Here is a 22,221-nt window from a genome sequence, read left to right on the forward strand (position 1 = left end):
CCCTGCCAGATGTAAGACAGTTGAAATGAATGCTCCCAAGTGAATTTGCTCCTGGGACAAGGAACATGGTGTCATGTGATACTTTAAAGGACAATGCTTGATTATTGTTTGAGGAAATACCCATGTGCTTTACTGTGATTTGGTTATCTACCCTGTTATTCAGTGAAAAATGCTCTTACCTTTCTTAACTGAATGAGGTCATTAAACTTCTTTTGACACTGGTTAGGAATTACTGTGGTTATGTTTGTCCCTTTCACAGCCATAGGCCATTCCATCCACATGCTGCTACATGTGATGGCTTCCTTCCTGGTAAATATTGCTCCATTCCATTCTCCACTTTGTGCCAGCAGCACTTTCACTAAGCCTCTGACAAGTTAAACGTTCAACTGTTTTACTCTTTAGCACCAGTACCTCAGCCTTTTAATAGCATGCAGCCCATTAAATCTGAAAATTGCATTCATGCTCCACCCTGTTTCTGAATTTTCTGGGATTGCCTGGATTATGTGGGTTTGTTGGTCCCACCTGCAATAATTTAAATTAATAAATTCTGGGTTTTCTGCTGGAATTTCCAATTATGTGATTCAGCAGCGATGGACTTCCTTAGTGGTCGGCATACTGCTGGGATCCTGCCTTGCACAGACAATGATTCCGAACGTTGTAAAGTGCCCTTGGTCATGGGAAGGCCATAATGGCAGATGAAAGTCCTACCCTGGAGGAAAATCCAGGCTATACTGTTTTCATTCACCCAAAGAATCAGAGGGGTAGATTTTCTTCTTATTGTGCTTGAGTATGAAGAGAGGCTTTCAGGCATATAATGGAGTTGCCCGATCTTCTGTCCATTTAAATTAATAGGAGCAAACTAAGGACGGGTTCTGTTACAGGTGCATGAAACTGCCTGCCTGATTTTCCTCTATGAATTGTGGCAAGTGAAACTTTCTATCCAAGGCACTAATCTCCTTATGTTATGTTTTTTTTCTGCTTAATATTGGTACAAGATAATCTGACTCTGTGTTCCTTGGAAGATGACATAGAGATACCCTAGACAGTATTCTTCCTAGTCAGCAGCCTATTATTCAGGTGTCACCAGGCCCTGTAAAGCTTATAACAATCATTAGCAGGACTCAGCAATTTTTCACAATATAACTTCAAATGATCTTGAAGATAATTAACTGAATCATTAATCCTTTATTTGAAAAGTTAAAAAGGTCAAATTGGAGCTATCGGTTTGAGGTTGAAAATAAGAAAAATTGTGCAATTTGTGTAGAACTGTAACACCAGGTCTTGCAGGTGATGAAGTGAACCACAGTCTAGCTGAGGCCTAGCATAGCATGAGGAATAGCTCACGCTGTATTTATAGAAGAACTTACTTAGTTTTTGATGGCAGCTCTCTATGCATGACTTGGCGAGTGCTTGCAGAAGGCTGTTTTGCCCCAGGGATTCTTGCACATAGTTTTGATGACAAATTTTTAGGCAGCAGGCTGAAATGCTTGGCGTTTGGGAGTGGGGGGAAGGGGGCTGTTAATCTAGTCTTCAGATGTCGCCTCACTGTACTGTCTTGTCAGCTCAAGTTGTGAATGAGTATTTTTTGACCATGTCTGCAATCACTTTAAATTAGGATCATGAACGGAGCTAAAAGAATGTGGAATAATCTCATTAAACAGGTAATGTGCTTGTCACAGAGGAACCATAAACATTGGCTTATTTAAATATCTTCAATGAGTTTGCTTTGCAAAACTGGCTAGGTCACAAATACCATGGGTTCTATGGGAGTTAATAAGAGCATAAGATTTAATGAGGTTTCACTTTCAAGTATTGCAATAGAGATTTAGCGCAAGCAAATGCCCAGTGCTGTGTAACATCAACATCACTACTGTTATGTTATCATTGTAAAGAAAGTGCTCTCTTGGCAATTGTTCCTAAGGTATGTTTTAGACGTCTAAACATTTTGCAAAGGAAGTTTCCAGCCATTTTAACAATTTTTTGTTTTTTTAAAAAAATAGTCTGGAGACAAAAGTTTGTGTGTGCAAGTTAAATTTTAATCATCACAGGTTTAAATGGAAATGTTATGGAATTAAATACTATAATAGTCTCCATCTGATTTTATAAAATTGGAAATGACATTAAAATCCAGAAGTTGTAAACAGTGATACCAACTTTGTAGAACCATCTGTATTGTTGAATTTGAAAACAGATTAAAGGTTAAACTCCTTCTAAATGTGGACAATAGGTGAATTATTTTCTAAGTCCGAATTTGTGTTCCATCTAATCACCTGAAATGAAGTTTGAATACTGCAATAATTGTTGTTAGCAGATTGTTGTTTATATGTCAAAGATAGCGAGTTAATTTTTCATTGATTTATCTAAAACAAATAGTGAAATTGTTGCTATTTTCCATCTCAACTCTTTGGACTGCTGATATGAACTGATATTGCATTGTCCAATTGCTGAGTCCTTGGGCTGATATCAGCAGCATTTAGCTGCAAAATTGCTGAAGTGCAAAATCTCTTCCTTTTTGTATAGTTTACGTTAATTCAATTTTGTAGCAAAGTTTGCTGCCCGTGCTTTGTTTGCTCAATATGCCATATAGAAAATTTCTTCCAAATATATTGGATTTTCTTCTAAAATGTACTGCAACATTCTATTAAAAAGCCTCCATGTTTCTCAGAAAGGTCTAAATGGAATTTTGCACAATGGCTGCAGGCCATTGCATCTTTGATGTATTAGCATTGTCCTCTGGCATTTAACCTGTAAATATGAGAATCAATTTTAAGCACACGATGGGCTGAATTTTTCTGTCGGCGAGAAGGGGGCGGGGCCCGCTCGCCGACACGAAAATGACGTGGGATGATGTCGGGGGGAACTCCCGCCCCATTTAAATCTTGAGGAAGGCGGGGGCATAGAGCAATCAGCTGTCTGCTCGCCATTGACAGGATAATTAAAACAATTAAGGGACCTGCCCGTCCAACTTTAAGGTTGGTGGGTAGGCCAGGAGTCCCGGCGGGCTTCTGAAAAAACATGAAACCTCATCCATCGGCGGGATGAGGTTTCATGTCGGTTTTTAAAAAGTTTAATAAAGTTTTTGTGCACTTTATTAACATGTCCCATCATCTCATGTGACATTGTCACATGAGGGGGACATGTTAATGATTTTTTTATTTTTCTATTTTTAAACTTTGAAAACCTTTCAGCGATCTCCCTGAGGCAGCACTTAGCCTCAGGGAGAAGTGCACTCTTGCATTTGGGGAATCCCCCCGCCTGCACAGGAAGTGCATAGTGCTTCCCATCAGGTGTCATGCTGGGCGGGCCTTAATTGGCCCACCCACTTAAAATGGCAGCAGGGCCCATTTCGGCAGCAGCGATCGGCTGCCCGCCCCCTGCCGAGTCGGTTAGGCCCGCCTGCCCATCAAGGGCAAAATTCAGCCCAATAAGTTTAGTAGTATTCTGTGAGTTTTAGTGACTTTTCTACAGTTCACATTGTTTTTTCAATGTTGGGAAAACCTCTGTGTTTTGTTGATTCCTTGAGGATATGATAGTATACTAATTTGTATATGAACTTGAATGCCAAGTCATTCTGTAAGACCTAAAATGGCAGTGAATGATTGGTTAGCTGCCTGTTAAAGAAGGTAAGGGGATGGGAAGGAGGGTAGCTAAATTGCATAATCTCCAAAACAAGTGCAGAGATCACAATGTATGAAATCCTGTGCCCGCACAATGTAATGCAGGCAGCAGACCAATTTTATGCCCTTTTGAATGATTGCTATGTACTGCCAGTGCAACCTTCTTGTTCATTCACTGCACCCAGCAGCAGGGGGCTCAAAATTACAACCTGCTAGCAGCAGTTAAAGCTAGCTTTAGAGTGAATAGGTTGGGGGTAAAAGCTTTAAACTAGAAAGGGGAGGGGGAGATCTACAGGAAATGTAAGCAACTTAAAAGTAAACATGGCAGGAGAACAGAGGAAAGAAAAAAATAAGGGAAGACATTGATGGTAAGGGAATGAGTAGAGTTATAGAACAGGAGTAGAGTTATAGAACAGAATTTAAAAACAGATAGCACGAGTTTCTACAGGTATTTAAAAAAGAAAAAGAGTAAGTTAAGTGAGTGTTGGTACTCTAGAGAGGGACAATGGGGAGTTAATAGTAGATAATAAGGAAATGGTGGATGAAATCAACAAATATTCTGCTTCTGTCTCCACTAAAGCAGATACAAAAAGTATTCTAGTAATAGCTGTAAATCAGGAAGTGGAAGGGAGAGAGGAACTTGGTGAAATTACAATCACTAGGGAAGCAGTACTGAACAAACTGATGGAGCTACGGGCTGACCTGTCTCAAAAGAGGTAGCTGATGAGGTAGTAGATGCATTGGTGTTAATTTTCCAAAATTCCCTAGATTCTGGAAAGGTTCCATCAGACTGGAAAGTAACAAATATAACCCCTCTATTCAAGAAGGCAGAAAACAGGAAACTATAGGCCAGTTAGCTTGACGTATGACATATGTCGTGGGGAAGGTGTTAGAATTGACCATAAAACTCAAGGTAATCAGGAAGAGTCGGCATGGTTTTGTGAAAGGGAAATCGTGTTTAACCAAGTTATCAGAGTTCTTTGAAGGAGTTACATGCACTGTGGATAAAGGGGAGCCTGTAGACCCATCGTACTTAGATTTCCAGAAGGCATTTGATAAGGTGCCACATCAAAGGTTATTGCAGAAAATAAAAGCTCATGTTATAGGAGGTAATATATCAACATGGATAGAAGATTGACTGGATACATAAATGGGTCTTTTTCTGAGTGTCAGGATGTGATGAGTGAAGTCCCACGGAAGTCTGTGCTGGGGCCTCAGCTTTTTACTATTTATATCAATGACTTAGATGAGGAGAGCAAAGGCATGGTAGCTAAATTTGGAGATGACACAAAGGTAGGTAGGAAAGGTAGTTGTGAAGAAGATATAAGGAGGTTGCATACGGATATAGATAGGTTGAGTGGGTGGACAAAAATCTGGCAGATGGAGTATAATTTGGGAAAATGTGAAGTTGTTCACTTTGGCAGGAAGAATAAAAAAGCAGAGGATGACTGCAGAATTCTGAGGTGCAGAGGGATCTAAGTGTTCTAGTGCATGAGTCACAAAAAGTTAGTATGCAGGTACAGCAAGTGACTAAGAACATTAATGGAATGCTATCCTTTATTACGAGAGGAATTGAACATAAAAGTAAGGATGTTATGCTTCAGTAATATGAGACATTGGTGAGACCACATCTCGAACACTATTTGCAGTTTTGGTCTCCTTATTTAAGGAAGGATGTAAATGCATTGGAGGCAGTTCAAAGGAGGTTTACTAGATTGATACCTGGAATGAGCAAGTTGTCTTATGAGGATAGGTTGGACAGACTGGGCTGGTTACACTGGAGTTTAGAAGAGCGAGGAGTGACTTGATTGAAGTACATAAGATCCTGAATGGTCTCCACAATGTGGACGTAAAAAAGATGTTTCAAAAGGAGTCCAAAACTAGGGGGCACTGTTATAAAAATAGGGGTCACCCTTTTTGGACAGAGGGCAGAATCTTCCCAGATTTGCACTAAGTGTAGTAGCAGGTGGGAAAAACAGCATTTTACCTGCCAGCCGCAATGGCGGCTTCTCACATCAATCATTCCAATCTCGACACACTAATTGTGCATTCCCTGGAAACACGCCGTTTCGATGGTGGGCGGGCTCTATTTTGCCCGCCACACCATCAAACTGCTGCTTCCTCAAGCCAGGCGCCATATTTAAAGTGCACCCAGGGGCACACCTCTCAGTTCTTCCAGCCCAGGACCACTGCGCAAAAGACATGGCCCCGAAAGGCAAGAAGACTGCAGCCCCCCAGTTTAATGACGCGTCCCTCAAGCACCTTTTGGACACCATAGAGGCCCGCCGTGATGTCGTCTACCCCCGCTCTGGCCGCAGGAGGGCCAGCAACATCGCCAATCCAGCTTGCGAGGCAATGGCAACAGTGGTCAGTGCCAATGTCCTACAAAAGAGGACAGCCACCCAGTACCGAAAAAGGATAAATGATCTTCTCCGTTCTGCAGGGTAAGTCACTCTTCTCATCACACTCAACTCACAGACTCACAAGCCATCGCACATCCACGGGGATCTCACTCTCTGTCAGTTCAAGGGATCTCAGAAGGTAAAAACAGTTTGGACCAGTACTCTTATTTCCTAGTTTTTATTGTTTTTTTTCTTCTGGGACATCACTGTCTCATACACACCTTCATTGTCCTCATCCCTCCTCCCATCTGTGGGACCATTCATCACCCACACATTCCAGGCATACTTATCATCTGGCCTGGCAGATGTCCTGCTTCCACTCTCTCCATCTCTATTCATGCAGGATAATCTGGCACACAAGATGGAGAGGTCACAAACTGGTGGAGGAATGCCTGAAATCAAGAACCTCAAGGACTTTGAAAATAGAGTCGTCCACCCAAGTGACTCTGGGAGTGCCTGGCCCATCCGAATCCGCTCTTCCTATGACCCCAGCAGCTCCAGCTCCACAGGCCAAGGAGGGCGCCACTGTCATACAGCAGGACACTGAAAGCAGGCTGGGGGCCCTCCAGGTCTCAGCATCTCCAGAGGACGCTCGCCAAGGTCATCACATACAGGGCGTAGCAGTCAGCAGGCTGCTTCCACCTCCGGTGTGGATGTTCGGGGAGCACCAAGATGTAGTGGCATGGTTATGATGATTAAGAACATATAGCTGCACAGCCTGGGCGTGGGTATTAATCACTTGTACATAATGTTCACTATTGTAAATAAACTCCCAAGAATGTCTCCCTGCTTATGGCTCCTTGTTCTGATAAGCGGTGTTCAGATGTGAAAACTTGGTTCCTGCACAAGATAAAGGCAGGGCCTCTACCCTGTGCTTTGTGCAGCCTTCAGACCAAAGTGATGGTCCAGCCTCACACTCACAGGACACATTACTGATGCCTGCACCTAGATGGTGCTTGTCATTGTTGCCAAAATGTAGTGGGCTGTGCTCCTGAAGGGGTCAGGTGCTGAAGGCTGACAAAGGATCAGATGCGTTTAAAGTTTCATGGCTGCATCTCCATGATATGACCCTGATCACAAAACGCAAGTGAGCTGCCATCAGCCAGACAGGAGTCAGACATTCACAGAGGCTATGTGAGGATCTATGGAGAGTTCTCACTCCATGTCTTCATCATGCTCCTGAAATCGAGTGAATATTAGGGCCTACGCTGCATCACCATGACAGAAGCCTTATTACAGAGGGTATACACGCTGCCTTCAGCCAGACTGCAGTCAAACATTCACAGATACAATGTGAGGATCTATGGTGTCTCCTCATTGCATGTCATCATCATCCTCCACAAATCTAGCAGCTATGAAGGCTTCCTGAGTGCGCCTGCCTCATCTGGCCAGTGCATTGGCCTCATCACTTTCATCGTTGCCTTCAAGGACCTTCTCACCCACATCACCGTAAACATCCTCTTCATCGGAGGAGACTTCCAACTCCCCCATCTCCTCCTCAGCCAGCAATTCTCCCTGTTGCAGGACTACTGTGGACCATATTGTAGGGCTCCACCAGGCCGATCCAGGCAGCGGAACCTCATTTTCAGCATCCTGATGGTTTGCTCATCAAGAATGAAATAAAAGAGAAAGAGTTAATTGAATATTTCGGGAACATCACGATGGTTCTACTCAGTAAAGGGCAAGCAGAAGCTAGAATTCGATGGACTTGCAAGTCAAAAAAGTAAAGCGCTGAACTTGAGAACTCTGCTTTTAGTCAATCCAGGCAGCCATTGTTAAAAAATTTGTTTCAATATGAGCTCCATCACCATTGTAGCAGAGCCCACCAAAACCAGCAAGCGCAGGAAATCCTTTTGTCTTCAAGCTTGAAATTCAGAAAACTCGTAAAGCAGAACCTAGACTTTTAAAAATTTAACCATGGATCAGAATTTCACACATCCAGAACAATTTGGACTTATTCAAGGGCCAAACCTAATGGGTGTTCTTGAGAAGAGAATTTCGCTGGAGACAGACCTGGCCAACAGTGAAACCAAAATGAAGGACAAGGACAAAGCTCTGCTGCAGATGGAGAAACAAAAGACAGAAATAAGATAGGGAAATGTAAATCTGACACTGAAGATCAAGGAACTGGAATGCCTCAAAATTACTGAGAACCATTGAATTGTTGAAAAATGACATGGCTGAAATGAAAATCAAGAACCTAGAATGTCAAGAAAAAGTTGAACAGTTGCAAGAGAAAGTAGAAGTTCTTACAAAGGAACATGAAGAGTCTCAGGAACAACTAGCAGAAGTAAAATTACAGAATGTGAGCTTGAAGTATAGTACAGAGGAATTATGTTCTGCTAAGAAGAAACTGTTCAGTGCAGAGAACCAACTTTGAGGTATGGAAGATGAGTTTGCTAATGAAGAATTAGAAACCTGATGAGCTTCAAGTATCAGAAGTCTCTATTAAGTATCGTGAAAAATGCCTGAAACAGGAAAAGGAATTGCTGAAGAATCAGAACAATTGGTCAAATGCAGAATTAACAACCAGAACTGATGAAACGTTGGAACTTTGATCTCGAGTGAAGAACATGAAAAATGAGATGCACAGTGTGGAAGAGAAAATCCAGACTTTAAAAGCAGATAAGGAAAATTGTAAGAAACAGACTGAGGATCTAACGAGTAAATTGAAAGCATCGAAGGAGCAGTTCGTAACCATTGAAGAAAGATTCCGAAAGCAACCAAATGCCCAGGTGAAGTTGTTAAGCTTGTATAAAGGCTCCACGGATAACTCTAAAACAAGCCCAACTGAATTCACCACAGCAGATGCTTGAGCAAAAACTGGAAAATAAAAGAGTAAACAAATGTTTGGATAAAATTGTAAAACAAGTGGAAATGAAGGTTCCATTTTTGGAACATCAACTTCCAGGAAGATCACGGCAGACCCCAAGGAAAAATAAAATCCGGGTCCGCTCTATGAATGAACGCCGCGAACGTTCCCACTGGAAGGATCGGAATAAGCCCATGGTATCCGATCAAAGAAGACGGATGGTCGACAAAGAAAAGCATGACACTAAAGAGTGCAAGAAGTGAACCAGATGTTGAAACCTGAGTATTTGAAGCACCAAGTCCTACACTTTCAACTCCGAGGCAACAAATTCAGCCTGAAACAACTGAGACTACCACTCCTCCAAATGGGAAGAAAACGAGATCTGGAAGAGTTGTAAAACCTCCAGACTGATTGAATTTGTGAAGTTAGAGACCTGAGGTGGAATTTTCTAAGAATTGACCTAAGTGCAGCAGCGGGCAGGTAAAATGGAGCCGACGAAAATGGTGGCTTTTCACGCCGTATCTTCCTGGGCCTGCCTCATTGTTTATGCATTCCCAGGAAACACGCTGTTACCATGGGGGTCGGGCTCTCATTCGCCCGATTGCCATCACACCGCCGTTGCATCACGCCAGCCGCCACCTTTAAAATGCAGCTGCCAGCAAAGCATTCATCGCCACCAGCTCACCACCGCTATTTGGGAGACATGGCCAGCAAAGGCAAAAAGACTGCAGCCCCCCACTTCAACTGGTCTAGCATCCAGCAGTCCCTCGAGCGACTGCTGGATGCCGTGGAGGCCCGACGGGATTTGCTCTACCCACGCGCTGGCCACAGGATGGGTAACAATGTCACCAACCTGGTTTGGGAGGCGGTGGCAGAGGTGGTCAGCCCGAATTCCCTGCAGAGGAGAACAGCCACCCAGTGTCACAAAAGGATGAATGATCTCCTCCGTTCCGTCAGAGTAAGTCACTCTTTTCATCACTCCCAACTCACACACACACATCCACAGGGCCCTCACTCACTGCCAGTTCAAGGGGCATCACCATTCACTCTTTCACACACACCATCATTGTTCTCATCCCATCTATGGGACCACTCACTACCCACACAGGCCAGGCATCCTTATCATCTGGCCTGCCAGGCATACTTATCAAATGGCCCACCAGGCATCCTGATACACTCTCCCCATCTCTATCCATGCAGGACAAACTGGCTCACAACAGGAGGGAAAGGTCGCAGACAGGTGAAGGGATGCCGGAAATCAAAATTCTAACAGAAATCAAAAACAGAGCCATCCAGCTGGTAGGTGATGACCGGGACCGGTCCTGTGCTGATGGTGAGGTTGGCGCTGCTCTACCAGGTGAGGATCCAGCATTGAAACATCCATCAGACAACCATGCCTTGAGTGATTTGTCCTCTTTCACAGATCACTGTCATGCACTAATTATCTCCCCTTGTTTTCGCAGGCACATCTGTCAAGCAGCCAACAGAGGCCATGACCCAGGGCCTCCAATCAAGCTCCGAAGAAACCTCTGAAGAGGAATCTGAAGGCACCCTCCCTGAGATTCTGTCACAGTGCCCACCCACACCCTCCACCAGCACAGAGACACACACCTCGGTGGGACCTAGCTTTAGAGCAGCCTCGGGATCACAGTCTGGTGAGCAGATTGCATTTTCTTATCCACAGCAGGTGGAGGCAGGGACTTCCCAGGTCCCCGCCACTCGGAGGATGGCTGCAGGCCAGAACATTGCTGAGTCCGAGTCAGATGATGAGCCTCTGGACTCGGTCATGTCACATGCTGGAGCTGCAAAGGCAAGCTCGGGAACAACAGGAAGGGATGTCCGCTGCAAGATGGCAGCTGCTAGGGAAACCTTGATCCAGGATGTCACTCCTGCACTGCTGCACGAGCTGAACTCCAACGCTGATGCCATAGTTGGCCTTCAACAGTGTGTACGCGAGAGGGGTGCTGGGCAGCTCGATCTCACTCCAGATATCCCTTCCACTCACAGAGTCAGCCAGGGGCACTCAGGCACCCATAGGGAGGAGGGTCAGCAGGTACACACTCCGGGGCCATCCACCCAGGTGACTCAGGGAGTGATCAGCCCATCTGAATCCTGTTTTCCTGTGATCTCTGCAGATCCAGCTTCACAGGCTGAGGAGGGTGCCAGTGCCACACAGCAGGTCCCCAAAAGTAGGCCGGTGCCCTCTAAGTCTCGGCAATCCAGAGGACACTTGCCAAAGTCATCACAGACAGGGTGTCACAGTCAGCAGGCTGCCTCCACTTCCGCTGTGATGTCCGGGGAGCAGCAAGACGTAGCAGCAGGGTTAGGAAAGTTAGGTAAATGTAACTCTTTCGAGTTATCAACAGTCACAGATTGTAACTCTTTCGAGTACATTCACAGTTCTTGGTTTCCGGGAGTGGGACATGAACCCACAACCTTCTGATTCAAAGGCGAGGGTGCTATGAACTGAGCCACAGCTGACACCTCAGGTAAATGTAGTTGCACAGCCTGTCCACAGGTGTTGATCATTTGTACATACCGTTCACTGTTGTCAATAAACTCCTAAGAATGTCACCCTGCCTGTGGCTCCTTGTTCTGATGAGCAATGTTCTTGTCACTCAGATGTGAAACCTTTCTGCACAAGATAAAAGGCAGGTTTCTCAGACTAGAGCCTCTTCCCTGTGGTCTGTGCGGCCTTCAGACCACAGTGATGGTCCAGCCTCACACTCCCTGGAAACATTACTGATGCCTGCACCTCGGCAGTGCTGGTCATTGCTGCCAGAATGTAGTGGGCAGGTATCACAGAGTTCTCACATACTCTCTATGTGCTCTCAGCACCTTTAAGGTGGGGCTGGCCCCCATCACTCCAGCATCTGCCACCAGTGATGCTGTGCACGAGCTCCTGAAGGATTGAGGTGCTGAAGGTGGGCACTGCATCAGATGCGTCTAAAGTTTCATGGCTGTGTCTCTGAGATGGCCCTGATCATGAAGCACAAGCGAGCTGCTCTCGGCCAGACAGGAGTCAGACATTCTCAGAGGCTATGTGAAGATCTAAGGAGTGTCCTCACTGCATGTTGTCATCATCCGCCTGCGATCGAGCGACTATTGGGGCCTCCACTGCATCTCCATGACAGGAGCATTCTTGCAGAGGATACTGGCGCTGTGATAAGTCAGACTGGAGTCAAACGTTCACAACTGCGATATGAGGATCTACGGGGACACCTCACTGCATGTTGTAATTATCCTCCACAAATCTGGCAGGTATGAGGGCTTCCCGAGTGTGCCTGCTTCATCTAGCCAGTGCGAGATCCTCATCCCCATCGTCATCACCACCGATGACCGCCGATCTTCATCCCCGTCGGCGTCCTCCTCAACGGAGGAGATGCGCAACTCCTCCATCTCCCCCTCCCCCAGCTCCTCTCTCCGTTGCAGCACCAGGTTGCAACGGGTTCAGCAGATGACGATGATGTGTGACACCCTCTGCGGACTGTACTACAGGGCTCCACTAGACCGGTCCAGGCACCAGAACCACATCTTCCGCATCCTGATGGTCTGCTCCACCAAGGTGCTGCATGAGGCTCATTATAGCGTCGCTCTGCTGCAGTCTGAGTCAGTTGCATGGGTGTCATCAGCCACGGCCTCTGCAGGTAGCCCTCGTCCCTGAGGAGCCAACCCTGCAGTCTCTGTGGACCCTGGAAGACTGCAGGGATCTGCGAGTGACTCAGGATGTAGGCGTCGCGCATTCTCCCTGGAAACCATGAGCATACCTGCAGGATGCGTTTCTGGTGGCTGCATACCAGCTGCACGTTCAGTGATTGGAAGCCCTTACGGTTGATGAAGCCCACTGAGTGTAGCGATGGAGACCTGAGCGCCACATGAGTGCAGTCAATCGCACCCTGGACCTGTGGGAATCCCGAGATCAGGGCGAACCCAATGGCCCTTGCATCCTGGCTGTCCCGGTCCCAGGCAAAATGCATAAAGCTGTGTGCCATGGAAAAGATGGCATCCATGACCTCGTGGATGTATTTGTGGGTGGCAGATTGTGAAATCCCACAGAGGACACCCTGTGGAGCCCTGAAAGGAGCCTGGCATAGAAATTGAGCGCTACGATCACTTTCACAGCTATTGGCAGTGGAGGCCCTCCATGTCCCCTTGGCTCCAAGTCCTGCGGTAAGTGGCAGATGTGAGCCACCAGGTCCCTAGACATACGCAACCATCGACAACACTGGTTCTCAGCATCTACAGGAATGACAGGCGGTGTCTATAGACCATGGGTGTCGCTAGGCGCCGACCAGCCACGACTCGCTGTCGCTCCTGGGCAGCGTATGAGGGAACCACTGCTGCCCCTTCTACATCAGGTTGCTGCTCCTGCTTTTGCGCGGCCAAGTGCCTCAGTCGCTCTCTCCTCCACCTTCTACAGTCTCTGTAGGCCATCAGGCATACAGCTAGGTCACCAGGATCCATGAACCTGACATGGTCCTCCTGCAGCATGAAAGAGAGAGAGACGTGGTTATCATGGCTATACTTAGCACCTTTCCTGGGCCTGTGTGACAGCCCTTTAATGCTTCCCGGAGAGTGTTGGTCACCCCTTGGATGGCCAAAGATGAGTGCGCTGCATGGCTGCCCTGTCAACCTGCGACATGGGGGACACTGGTCCAAACCAGGATGCTGAGATTGCAAGGGGCTGTGAGCACCTCCAGCAGTGACTGTTACATGGCCAGCGTTGGCGAGGAGATTGTACAACTTGTGCAGTCCAACGGCTCCACAGTCCAATAAAGTGGTGGCGGACTCGAAGTCTGTGCCGGTGGTGGGGGGGGCGCGGTAAGGTATGGAGTGCTTGGTGGCCCTTTGGTGCCTCCACATTGCTTGCATGGGCGGGCAGGCTAGGCGCCTGACCCCAATCATATCACTGCGGCTGCACCTGATCTGTCTTAGTTGCAGAGTCAGTTTATGCAGATGTCCCTAGTGCGTGGCCACTCCCCTCGCTTACCCTGCCCCCCCCCACCTCCCCACCTTGATTGCCTGTGCGTGAGATGAAGTGGCAGGGCAGCACTTGACCCCCCACCTCAACCCTCAGCAGTTGCCTCTGAGGCTGGCCAGCATTTGCCCCCGGACACCCCCCCACTTAGCAGTCACCTCTGAGGCTCGCAAGCTCTTGCCCCCAGACACCCCACCTCACCTCAGCAGCCGCCTCCAGGCATCAGTTGTCCCCCCTCCAGTGCCCCTGAGACCAGTAAACAATGGGCGAGCTCTGGAGAACGCTGCTACTCACTCACCTCAGTTCCCCCAAAGTGATGGCCGCCAAGTGCACATCGCCTACATGCTGTTGTGAAACACATCGGTGTGCTTTCCCGCCGACATGGACAGGCGATACGGCGGGGTTGCTAGAGTGTGGTGCTAATTATGTGCTAATGTATTACAATTAGCTCCCCGCCGACCGATGGCAGGAAACGCAGCCCATCGTAGGCAGTCTGAGCGGACAACCACGACCTGCCTTCACGCCGTTGTGAAGCAGGTTGGGCCATATTTTCCATGCCTGCCACCTATCATGCCCACCGCCAGCGGGCTTGGAAAATTCCGTCCTTGGGGTGAGTATTTACAGCCCTGCCCGCCACCAGGATTGTCCAGTGCCACTGAAAATCAATGGATTTTTGCCTGGGCCGCCAAATCTCCTGCAGCGGGCCCTGCCATGGCAAGGCTAGAAAATCCCAGACTTGGGGGAGAAGGGGGTAGCATGGAAATGTTATATTGTAAATATATTTGGGTAAGAATTTGGGGGGAGGTGTAATATAAGGGTGTTGCAGTTAGTAAGGGTTAATGTGGGACTGGGGAAACAGTACCGCCCATGTTATGATATTGAGAGTCACATGATGGTAGACTGTGTGTAAAGAGAGCCTGAGAGAAGTTGGCATGAAGATAGCACCTGGTTAGGTCTATACTTTGGAGATATGTATATAGTTGTGTGTTAACAATAAACAATTTATCTTCAACCACATAGCTTCCAGACTTCTCATTGAGACACCAAACAACCTTATAACAATCAGTCGTAGGAAAAATAATAAAATCTTTACAAATGGAGAGAATGGAAGAGCATCTTGAAACAAAAAAGATATATAAAAATGAATAGTCAGCATGGATTTCAAAAGAGAGAATCTTACGTGACCAACCTTATTGAATTCTTTGAGGAGGTAACAGAGAGAGTTGACAATGGTAATGCAGTAGATGTAATTTATCTGGATTTTCAAAAGGCCTTTGATAAGGTGCCCCATCATAGACTAATAAAAATGATTAGAGAAAGCTGAGTAAATGGTCAAGTGGTAGAACGGGTTGCGAGCTGGCATCAAGACAGAAAGCAGAGATTGGGAGTAAAGGGTAGTTATTCATAGTGGTAGAAGGTGAGAAGTGACGTTCACAAGGATCAGTGATGCTGCTCACAATTTACATTCATGATTTGGACTTTGGAATCAAAACACAAATTTCTAAACTTGCGGATGACATCAGCATGGGGAATAGTCAATACTGAGGAAGACTGCAAGGAATTACAGGAAGACATTAATAAACTTTCAGAGTGGGTGAATAATCGGCAAATGAAGTTCAACAGAGATTAAGGTGTGGTAGTACATTTTGGCTGAAAGAATAAGAAGGTCACTTATTACTTGAAAGGTGCAAGTCTAAGCGGGGTAAAGGAACAAAGGGATCTCGGAGTACTAGGCACTATAATCACTAAAAGTTGCACCTCTGGTTAACAAGGCCATAAAAAACAAACCAAGCACAAGGCTTTATTTCCAGAGGTATAGAATTGATAAGTAGGGAAGTCATGCTGAACTTGTATCAAACCTTAGTTAGACCATGCTTAAGAGTACTGCATGCAGTTCTGATTGCCATATTATAAAAACAATATAGAGACACTGGAGAGGGTGCAAAGAAGATTTACAAGAATGATACCAGAAATGCATGGGTATACCTGCCAGGAAAGGATTGATGGGCTAGGTCTCTTTCCTCTTGAAGAAAGAAAGCTGGGGATGACCTAAGAGGTATTTAAAATGATGATAAGTTTTAATAGAGCGGATAGAGAGACAATGTTTTCCTGATGAGAAAGAGCATAATTAGAGACCATCAATTTAAGATAGTCAACAAGAAATCCAGTAGGGAATTCAAAGGAAACTTCTTTATCCAAAGAGTGGGAAGAATATGGAACTTGCTACCATAGGGAGTGTGGTTGAAGTGAATATTATAGATGTATTTAAGGGAAAGCTAGACAAGCATGTGAGGGAAAAAGGAATAAATGGTTATTGATAAATTTAGATGAGAAAAGGTGAGGGGGGCTCGAGTGGAGCATAAACACCAGCATGGGCTGGTTAGGCTGTTCTGTGCCATATATCTATGTAATCCTTTGTAAAGCTGAAGTAAATTTGTGTGAATACAATACTTGAATCATACATAAAGTACTTGCTAACCTTAGAAAACTGTTGTTTGGGCAATTGGCTTTTTTCTAATAAAGCAACTCAAAGGTATACCATTTGGAGTTTTTGTAAAATTTAATATTAAAGTTTAAGAAGCTGGCTCTGCCAATGTCATTTGTACTAACTGCTGTGAAGGTGAAGCAGTAGTGACTACCTCAGCCTCATGATCTCATATCTAACAAAATGTTCAACTGAGAGCTCTTGCTGTTCACGCTGGGGATATTTTCCTCTTTGCACATTAGGATTCCTTGCATAATAATGCCCATCTTCTTTATTACTAATAATAACCAGAGGAAAATATACCCACTGCAATATGAAAATTACACTGCAACAATTTATGTGCATTATAACTGCAGTTTTTTGTAACATTCGCTCTTCTGAAGTTAGCACAGTTCGATTACTCATCTTCTCTTCCTATACAAAGATAAAATGTGAGTTTGACAACTGTATTGGTAGTTGTAAAGGAATTCTATCAATTTTAAAATGAAGTCTTTCATTTTAGCAAGTTGCAGGTAAGTGTTTACTATATAGTTGTGGTATCTTAATCTAATTCTATTTATTCTCTTGTTTACTTAAAAAATTAATATACTCAGTACCCATAACAGCCCTAGATAACATTATTACCTTCAAAAATGCCAATTTGATTGTGTTTTACTGTGGGTAGATGAATGACTTTCCCCACAAGTTAGAAGTGAACCCATTTTAGACAGCTCCTTCCATTATAAATGTTTCAGTGAAATTAATGCTTTTTAAAAATCTTATTTCATAGGTGTGTGGCTGATGGTGGTGACATTTGGGTAAAGCTAAGATCATTGACTCTTAATGGTTTGTACATCAACAAGACACTTAGCAACATGGAAAAGTAAGGCATCAAGGCCTCGGTTTAATATAAAATGCAGTGCTGCTCATGGTTCCTGCACACTTGTGAACACTTCTAATAAAGAAACTGGAATGGAATCAGCATACAGTGCCAATCATCAGAAGTTACCCATTTCTGCATCGGTCATGTGTTTGGAGGCATCGACATATACACAGGAAGAAGAGTATTTGACTGGTTGTGAACAAGAAAGGTCATACAAGATAAATAAAGCTGAAAGTAATGATCCCAAGGAAGATTGTGGTAAAAGTTTAGAGACTGAGAATTCCCCTACACTGTTCTGTGTAGAGGAACCTTTGGAATTGTGCAGGGTGTCCAAACACCCCAGTAGGAATACAGAGCTTGATGGAGGTTGCCAGTATGGAGTCTTACTGCACCCAGCAGAATGGAATTTTGAAAGTGGTGATGCGGAGTTAGATTATGCCTCAATTCCTGAGGTAGCGTCTTCCAATTCTTCTCCACATAAAAATGCATACAATGCAGTAAGTTCACCAAGTCAGCTGGAAGTCAAAAAGCTCAGATCAAGCATTACCACATTTTCTGACTATGGGTCTCAAACAGAATGTATGCCTAATGAAATCACTGAACTCTATATTTGTGAAGCATCAGATGAGTTATATGGACCTATTTCTTTTGAAGATAACTTCACAGTGTTACCACACAGCATGGGATATTTTATGAGAAAAAGAAAGCGAGCAACCAGTGGAAAGCAGAATAGCAGTCTTTCTAGTGGAAATATATCTTGCTGCCAATTTGGGAAATACTCTGAAAAGGTTGAGATTCCTGAAAAAGACAGTCCACAGAAGCAAGAAGAAGCAGGAAAAGAGGTAAGAATTGCAATAAGTGCTGTAGTACTTTGTTTTAAATTGTGAGTTATATCATTGCTGTTGATGGTTCAGTAATATGCGTAGAAAAGTATTGAATGTCACGTAAATTGAATGTCACGTTAGCATGGTTCAGTCTATAGAAAGGGGTATGCGGACAAGAGACTAACCCTGACTGAGACATAGTGAGGAGTTTGGAATTTGGTTCAGGTGAGAATTTGGGGCAGAGGGGCGAGGAGGTGCTCCTTTTTCTACTTTTTCAGTCTTCGGTGGTTGGTGAGTTTCCTTCCTTGTCTCCAAGCGAGGTGAGTGCAACTTTCTATTACTTTATCTGTGTAAATTATTAACTAATTGACTATTACATTAATAAAGTTGGACAGAAATGGCAGGGCTAATGGTGTGCCATGGACTGCAGCATGTGAGAATCTGAAATGCACTATAATCCCAGACAACCATATCTGCACAAAATGTCTGCAGTTTAGGCAACTTCGTCTCTAAGTTGCTGAGCTGGAGTTGAATTGTGGACATTGCGGGGCATCAGGGGGGACAGTTACCTGGATGCTTTATTTTCGGAGGCAGTCACTCCCCTGAGATTAGGCAGAACCTTAGAGTTGGTCAGGGACAGGAAGGTCTGACTGTGAGTCAGATAGGTAAGGGGAAGCAGCAAGCACTGATGGTGAAGCCTCAGCCCCTGACTTTGTCCAATAGGTATGAGATACTTGCTATCTGTTTGTATGAGGAGAAGGACTGCAATTTGAATGAGAAGACTGAGAATGGCACCATAATGCAGGATGCCATTCATGTGCGGGGAGTGAAGAGGAACGTGGCCGTGATAGGAGACAGCATAGTCAGGGGGATAGATACCGTTCTCTGTAGTCGAAAGTGTGAGTCCAGATGGCTGTGTTGCCTGTCTGGTGCCAGGCATCTGCCCTGAGCTGGAGAGGAACTTGCAGTGGGAGGGGGAGCATCCAGTGGTCGAAGTCCATGGAGGTACCAACAGTATATATAGGACTGGGAAAGTGTTTCTACTAAGGGAGTATGAGCAGTCAGGGGCTAAATTAAAAAGCAGAACCTCAAGGGTAATAATCTCTGGCTTATTAGCTGAGCCATGAACATATTGGTGTAGGGTAAATAAGATTAGAGAGATGAAGTCGTGTCTCAAAGATTGGTGTGGGAGAAATGGTTTTTTCGATTCATGGGGCACTGGAAGAAGTACTGGGGAAAGTGGGAGCTGAACTCTTGGGCTGATCTACACCTGAACCATGGTGGGATCATTTTCTGGCGAATTGTATAACTAGGGCGGTAGAGAGAGCTTTAAACTAAATAATTGGGGAAGGGATCATGTCAGAGGAGATATAGTAAAGGGAAACAACAAAGTAATGGAATAGGGCAGCAATTTGGTTATGAGTTCCAAAGTGTGACAGGAATTGTGCACGAGCACATGAAGCTGAAAATGGTAAGAAAAAGAGTTTAAGGCCCTGTATCTGAATGTATGTAGCATTTGTAACAAAAGGGATGAATTGTTAACACAGTTAGAGATAAATATACATGAGCTGGAAGGCTTGTCAGACATGGTTGAAAGGTACCAAGGCTGGGACCTGAATCTTGAAGGGTATTTGACATATCAGAATGACAGGAAGCTAAGAAAAAGGGGCAGGGTAGCTCTGTTAATTAATGATGGCATTAGTTCATTACTGAGAAGACCTTAGCTTGAAAGAGCAAGATGGAAAATCAGTTTGGGTAGAAATAAGAAATAGTAAAGGTAAGAGGTTACTTGTGGGAGCATATTATAGGTCTCCTAACAGTAGTTACACTGTAGGACATAGCATACAGGAAGAATAGATGCGGTGTTTAAGAAAGGTACCACGATAATCATGGGTGGCTTTAATCTACATTAGATTGGGGGCAGAATATTTCACCCATTGGGTGTGCAGGCGCCTGACCCGAACGAGCGTAAAATGATGCAGGTCAGTTGAGCGTTCCAACGTCTTCGCGCACTCATGCAATATTTCGGTCGGCAGGCACGCGGGGGAGTCGGCAGCGCACCCGCTGACAATTAAGCGGCTTATTAAGGCCATTAAAGTCATAATTAAAAGAAATTTTTCGCTGCCCAGCCAACCTTACAGTTGGTGGGGAAGCAAATTGGCCAGGCGGCCTTTGGATTTTTTGCGAAACTTCAATCACAGGTCGGATAAGGTTTCAATCAGTGATTTAAAAAAATAAAACTTTTCAAACAAATTTCTAACATGTCTCTGCTCATGTGACACATGAGGGGACATGTTTTTAACATTTTAAAATTCTTTACTTTTATTTTATAAATCTTCAGCTCCCTGAGGCAGCTCTGTGCCTCGGGAGCTTTCAGTGCGTGCATCCACGCATATGCCCAAATTTCCACATCGCCCTCTTCCCCTCTAACCCTGACAGCGCTGAGCTCTGCAGCACGTGATTCACACTAGCTGGCTGTTAATTGGCTAGTCAGCGTGAAATCGTTTTCGGGACCCAATTGTGGGTGGCGGACTGTTTCATGGCCGCTCCCACTCGCCCCCGCTGAGCCTGCCCGACAACTGGAAAATCTTGACCTGGGAATATCAGATTGGCAAAGGTAGCCGGGAAAATAAGTTCATAGAGTGTTTTTGGGACAATTTCTTAGAGCAGTACATTCTAAAGCTAACCAGGAAGTAGGCTATCCTAGACCTGGTTAAATGCAGTGAGACAGGATTAATTAATAACCTGGGAAAACTCAGCAGGTCTGACAGCATCTGCGGAGAGGAACACAGTTAACTTTTTGAGTCCGTATGACTCTTCAACAGAACTAAGGAAAAATAGAAAAGAGGTGAAATCTCTTTGGGTAGGAGTCCTTTCCCCATTCAACGGATCCTTTTACCCGCCTCCAATATTCTCCCTCCACCTGGACCCCTCCCTCTGGATTCTTACCTTCTCTTGATCTTTTCATTGAGAACTGTCGGCGTGACATCAGTTGTCTCAATTTCTCTGCTCCTCTCACCCACTCTAACCTGTCTCTCTCTGACTTGCTGCATTCCGTTCTCTCAGGTCCAACCCTGACATTGTCATCAAACCTGCTGACAAGGGTGGTGCTGTTGTTGTCTGGCGCACTGACCTCTACCTCGCAGAGGCTGAGCGTCAACTCGCAGACACTTCCTCCTACCTCCCCCTGGACCATGACCCCACCACTGAACATCAAGCCATTGTTTCCAGGACTGTTACTGACCTCATCTCCTCTGGAGATCTCCCTTCCACAGCTTCCAACCTCATAGTCTCCCAACCTTGGACGGCCCACTTCTACCTCCTACCCAAAATCCACAAACAGGACTGTCCCAGCAGACCGATCATGTCAGCCTGTTCCTGCCCCACGGGACTCATTTCTTGCTATCTTGACTCCATTCTCTCCTTGTCCAGTCCCTTCCCACCTACATCTGTGATTCCTCTGACACCCTACATCATATCAACAATTTCCAGTTCCCTGGCCCCAACCGCCTCCTCTTCACCATGGACGTCCAATCCCTCTACACCTCCATCCCCCACCGGGATGGTCTGATGGCTCTCCGCTTCTTCCTTGAACAGAGGCCCGAACAATCCCCATCCACCACTACTCTCCTCCGTCTGGCCGAACTTGTTCTCTCACTGAACAATTTCTCCTTAAACTCCTCTCACTTCCTCCAAATAAAAGGTGTGGCTACGGGTACCCGCATGGGTCCCAGTTATACCTGTCTCTTTATGGGGTATGTGGAACATTTCTTGTTCCAGTCCTACTCCGGCTCCCTCCCACAACTCTTTCTCCGGTACATCGATGATTGCTTCAGTGCTGCTTCATGCTCTCGTCTGGACCTGGAAAAATGTATTAATTTTGCTTCCAATTTCCACCCCTCCATCATTTTCACATGGTCCATCTCTGACACTTCCCTTCCCTTACTTGACCTCTCTGTCTCAATTTCTGGTGATAGACTGTCCACCAATATTCATTACAAGCCTACTGACTCCCACAGCTACCTCGACTACAGCTCCTGACACCCCGCTTCCTGTAAGGATTCCATCCCATTCTCTCAGTTCCTTCGCCTCCGTCGCATCTGTTCTGATGATGCCACTTTCAAAAACAGTTCTTCTGACATATCTTCCTTAACCGCGGTTTTCCACCCACGGTGGTTGACAGGGCCCTCAACCATGTCCGGCCCATCTCCCGCGCATCCGCCCTCACACCTTCCTCTCCC

General features: G+C 45.5%; 1 protein-coding gene across 1 annotated transcript in view; it reads left to right on the forward strand.

Moving 5' to 3' along the window:
- Positions 1 to 22,221, forward strand: part of LOC144682711 (uncharacterized) — a 302,585-nt gene that overhangs the window by 97,895 nt on the left and 182,469 nt on the right. Inside the window, exon 2 of the mRNA XM_078545336.1 lies at positions 17,064 to 17,998. Within this exon, the coding sequence (XP_078401462.1) occupies positions 17,117 to 17,998 (882 nt within the window). The 5' untranslated portion in view covers positions 17,064 to 17,116. The remainder of the gene's footprint in view (positions 1 to 17,063; positions 17,999 to 22,221) is intronic.

Source organism: Cetorhinus maximus, chromosome 7, assembly GCF_964194155.1.
Source record: "Cetorhinus maximus chromosome 7, sCetMax3.hap1.1, whole genome shotgun sequence".
Classification (NCBI taxonomy): domain Eukaryota; kingdom Metazoa; phylum Chordata; class Chondrichthyes; order Lamniformes; family Cetorhinidae; genus Cetorhinus; species Cetorhinus maximus.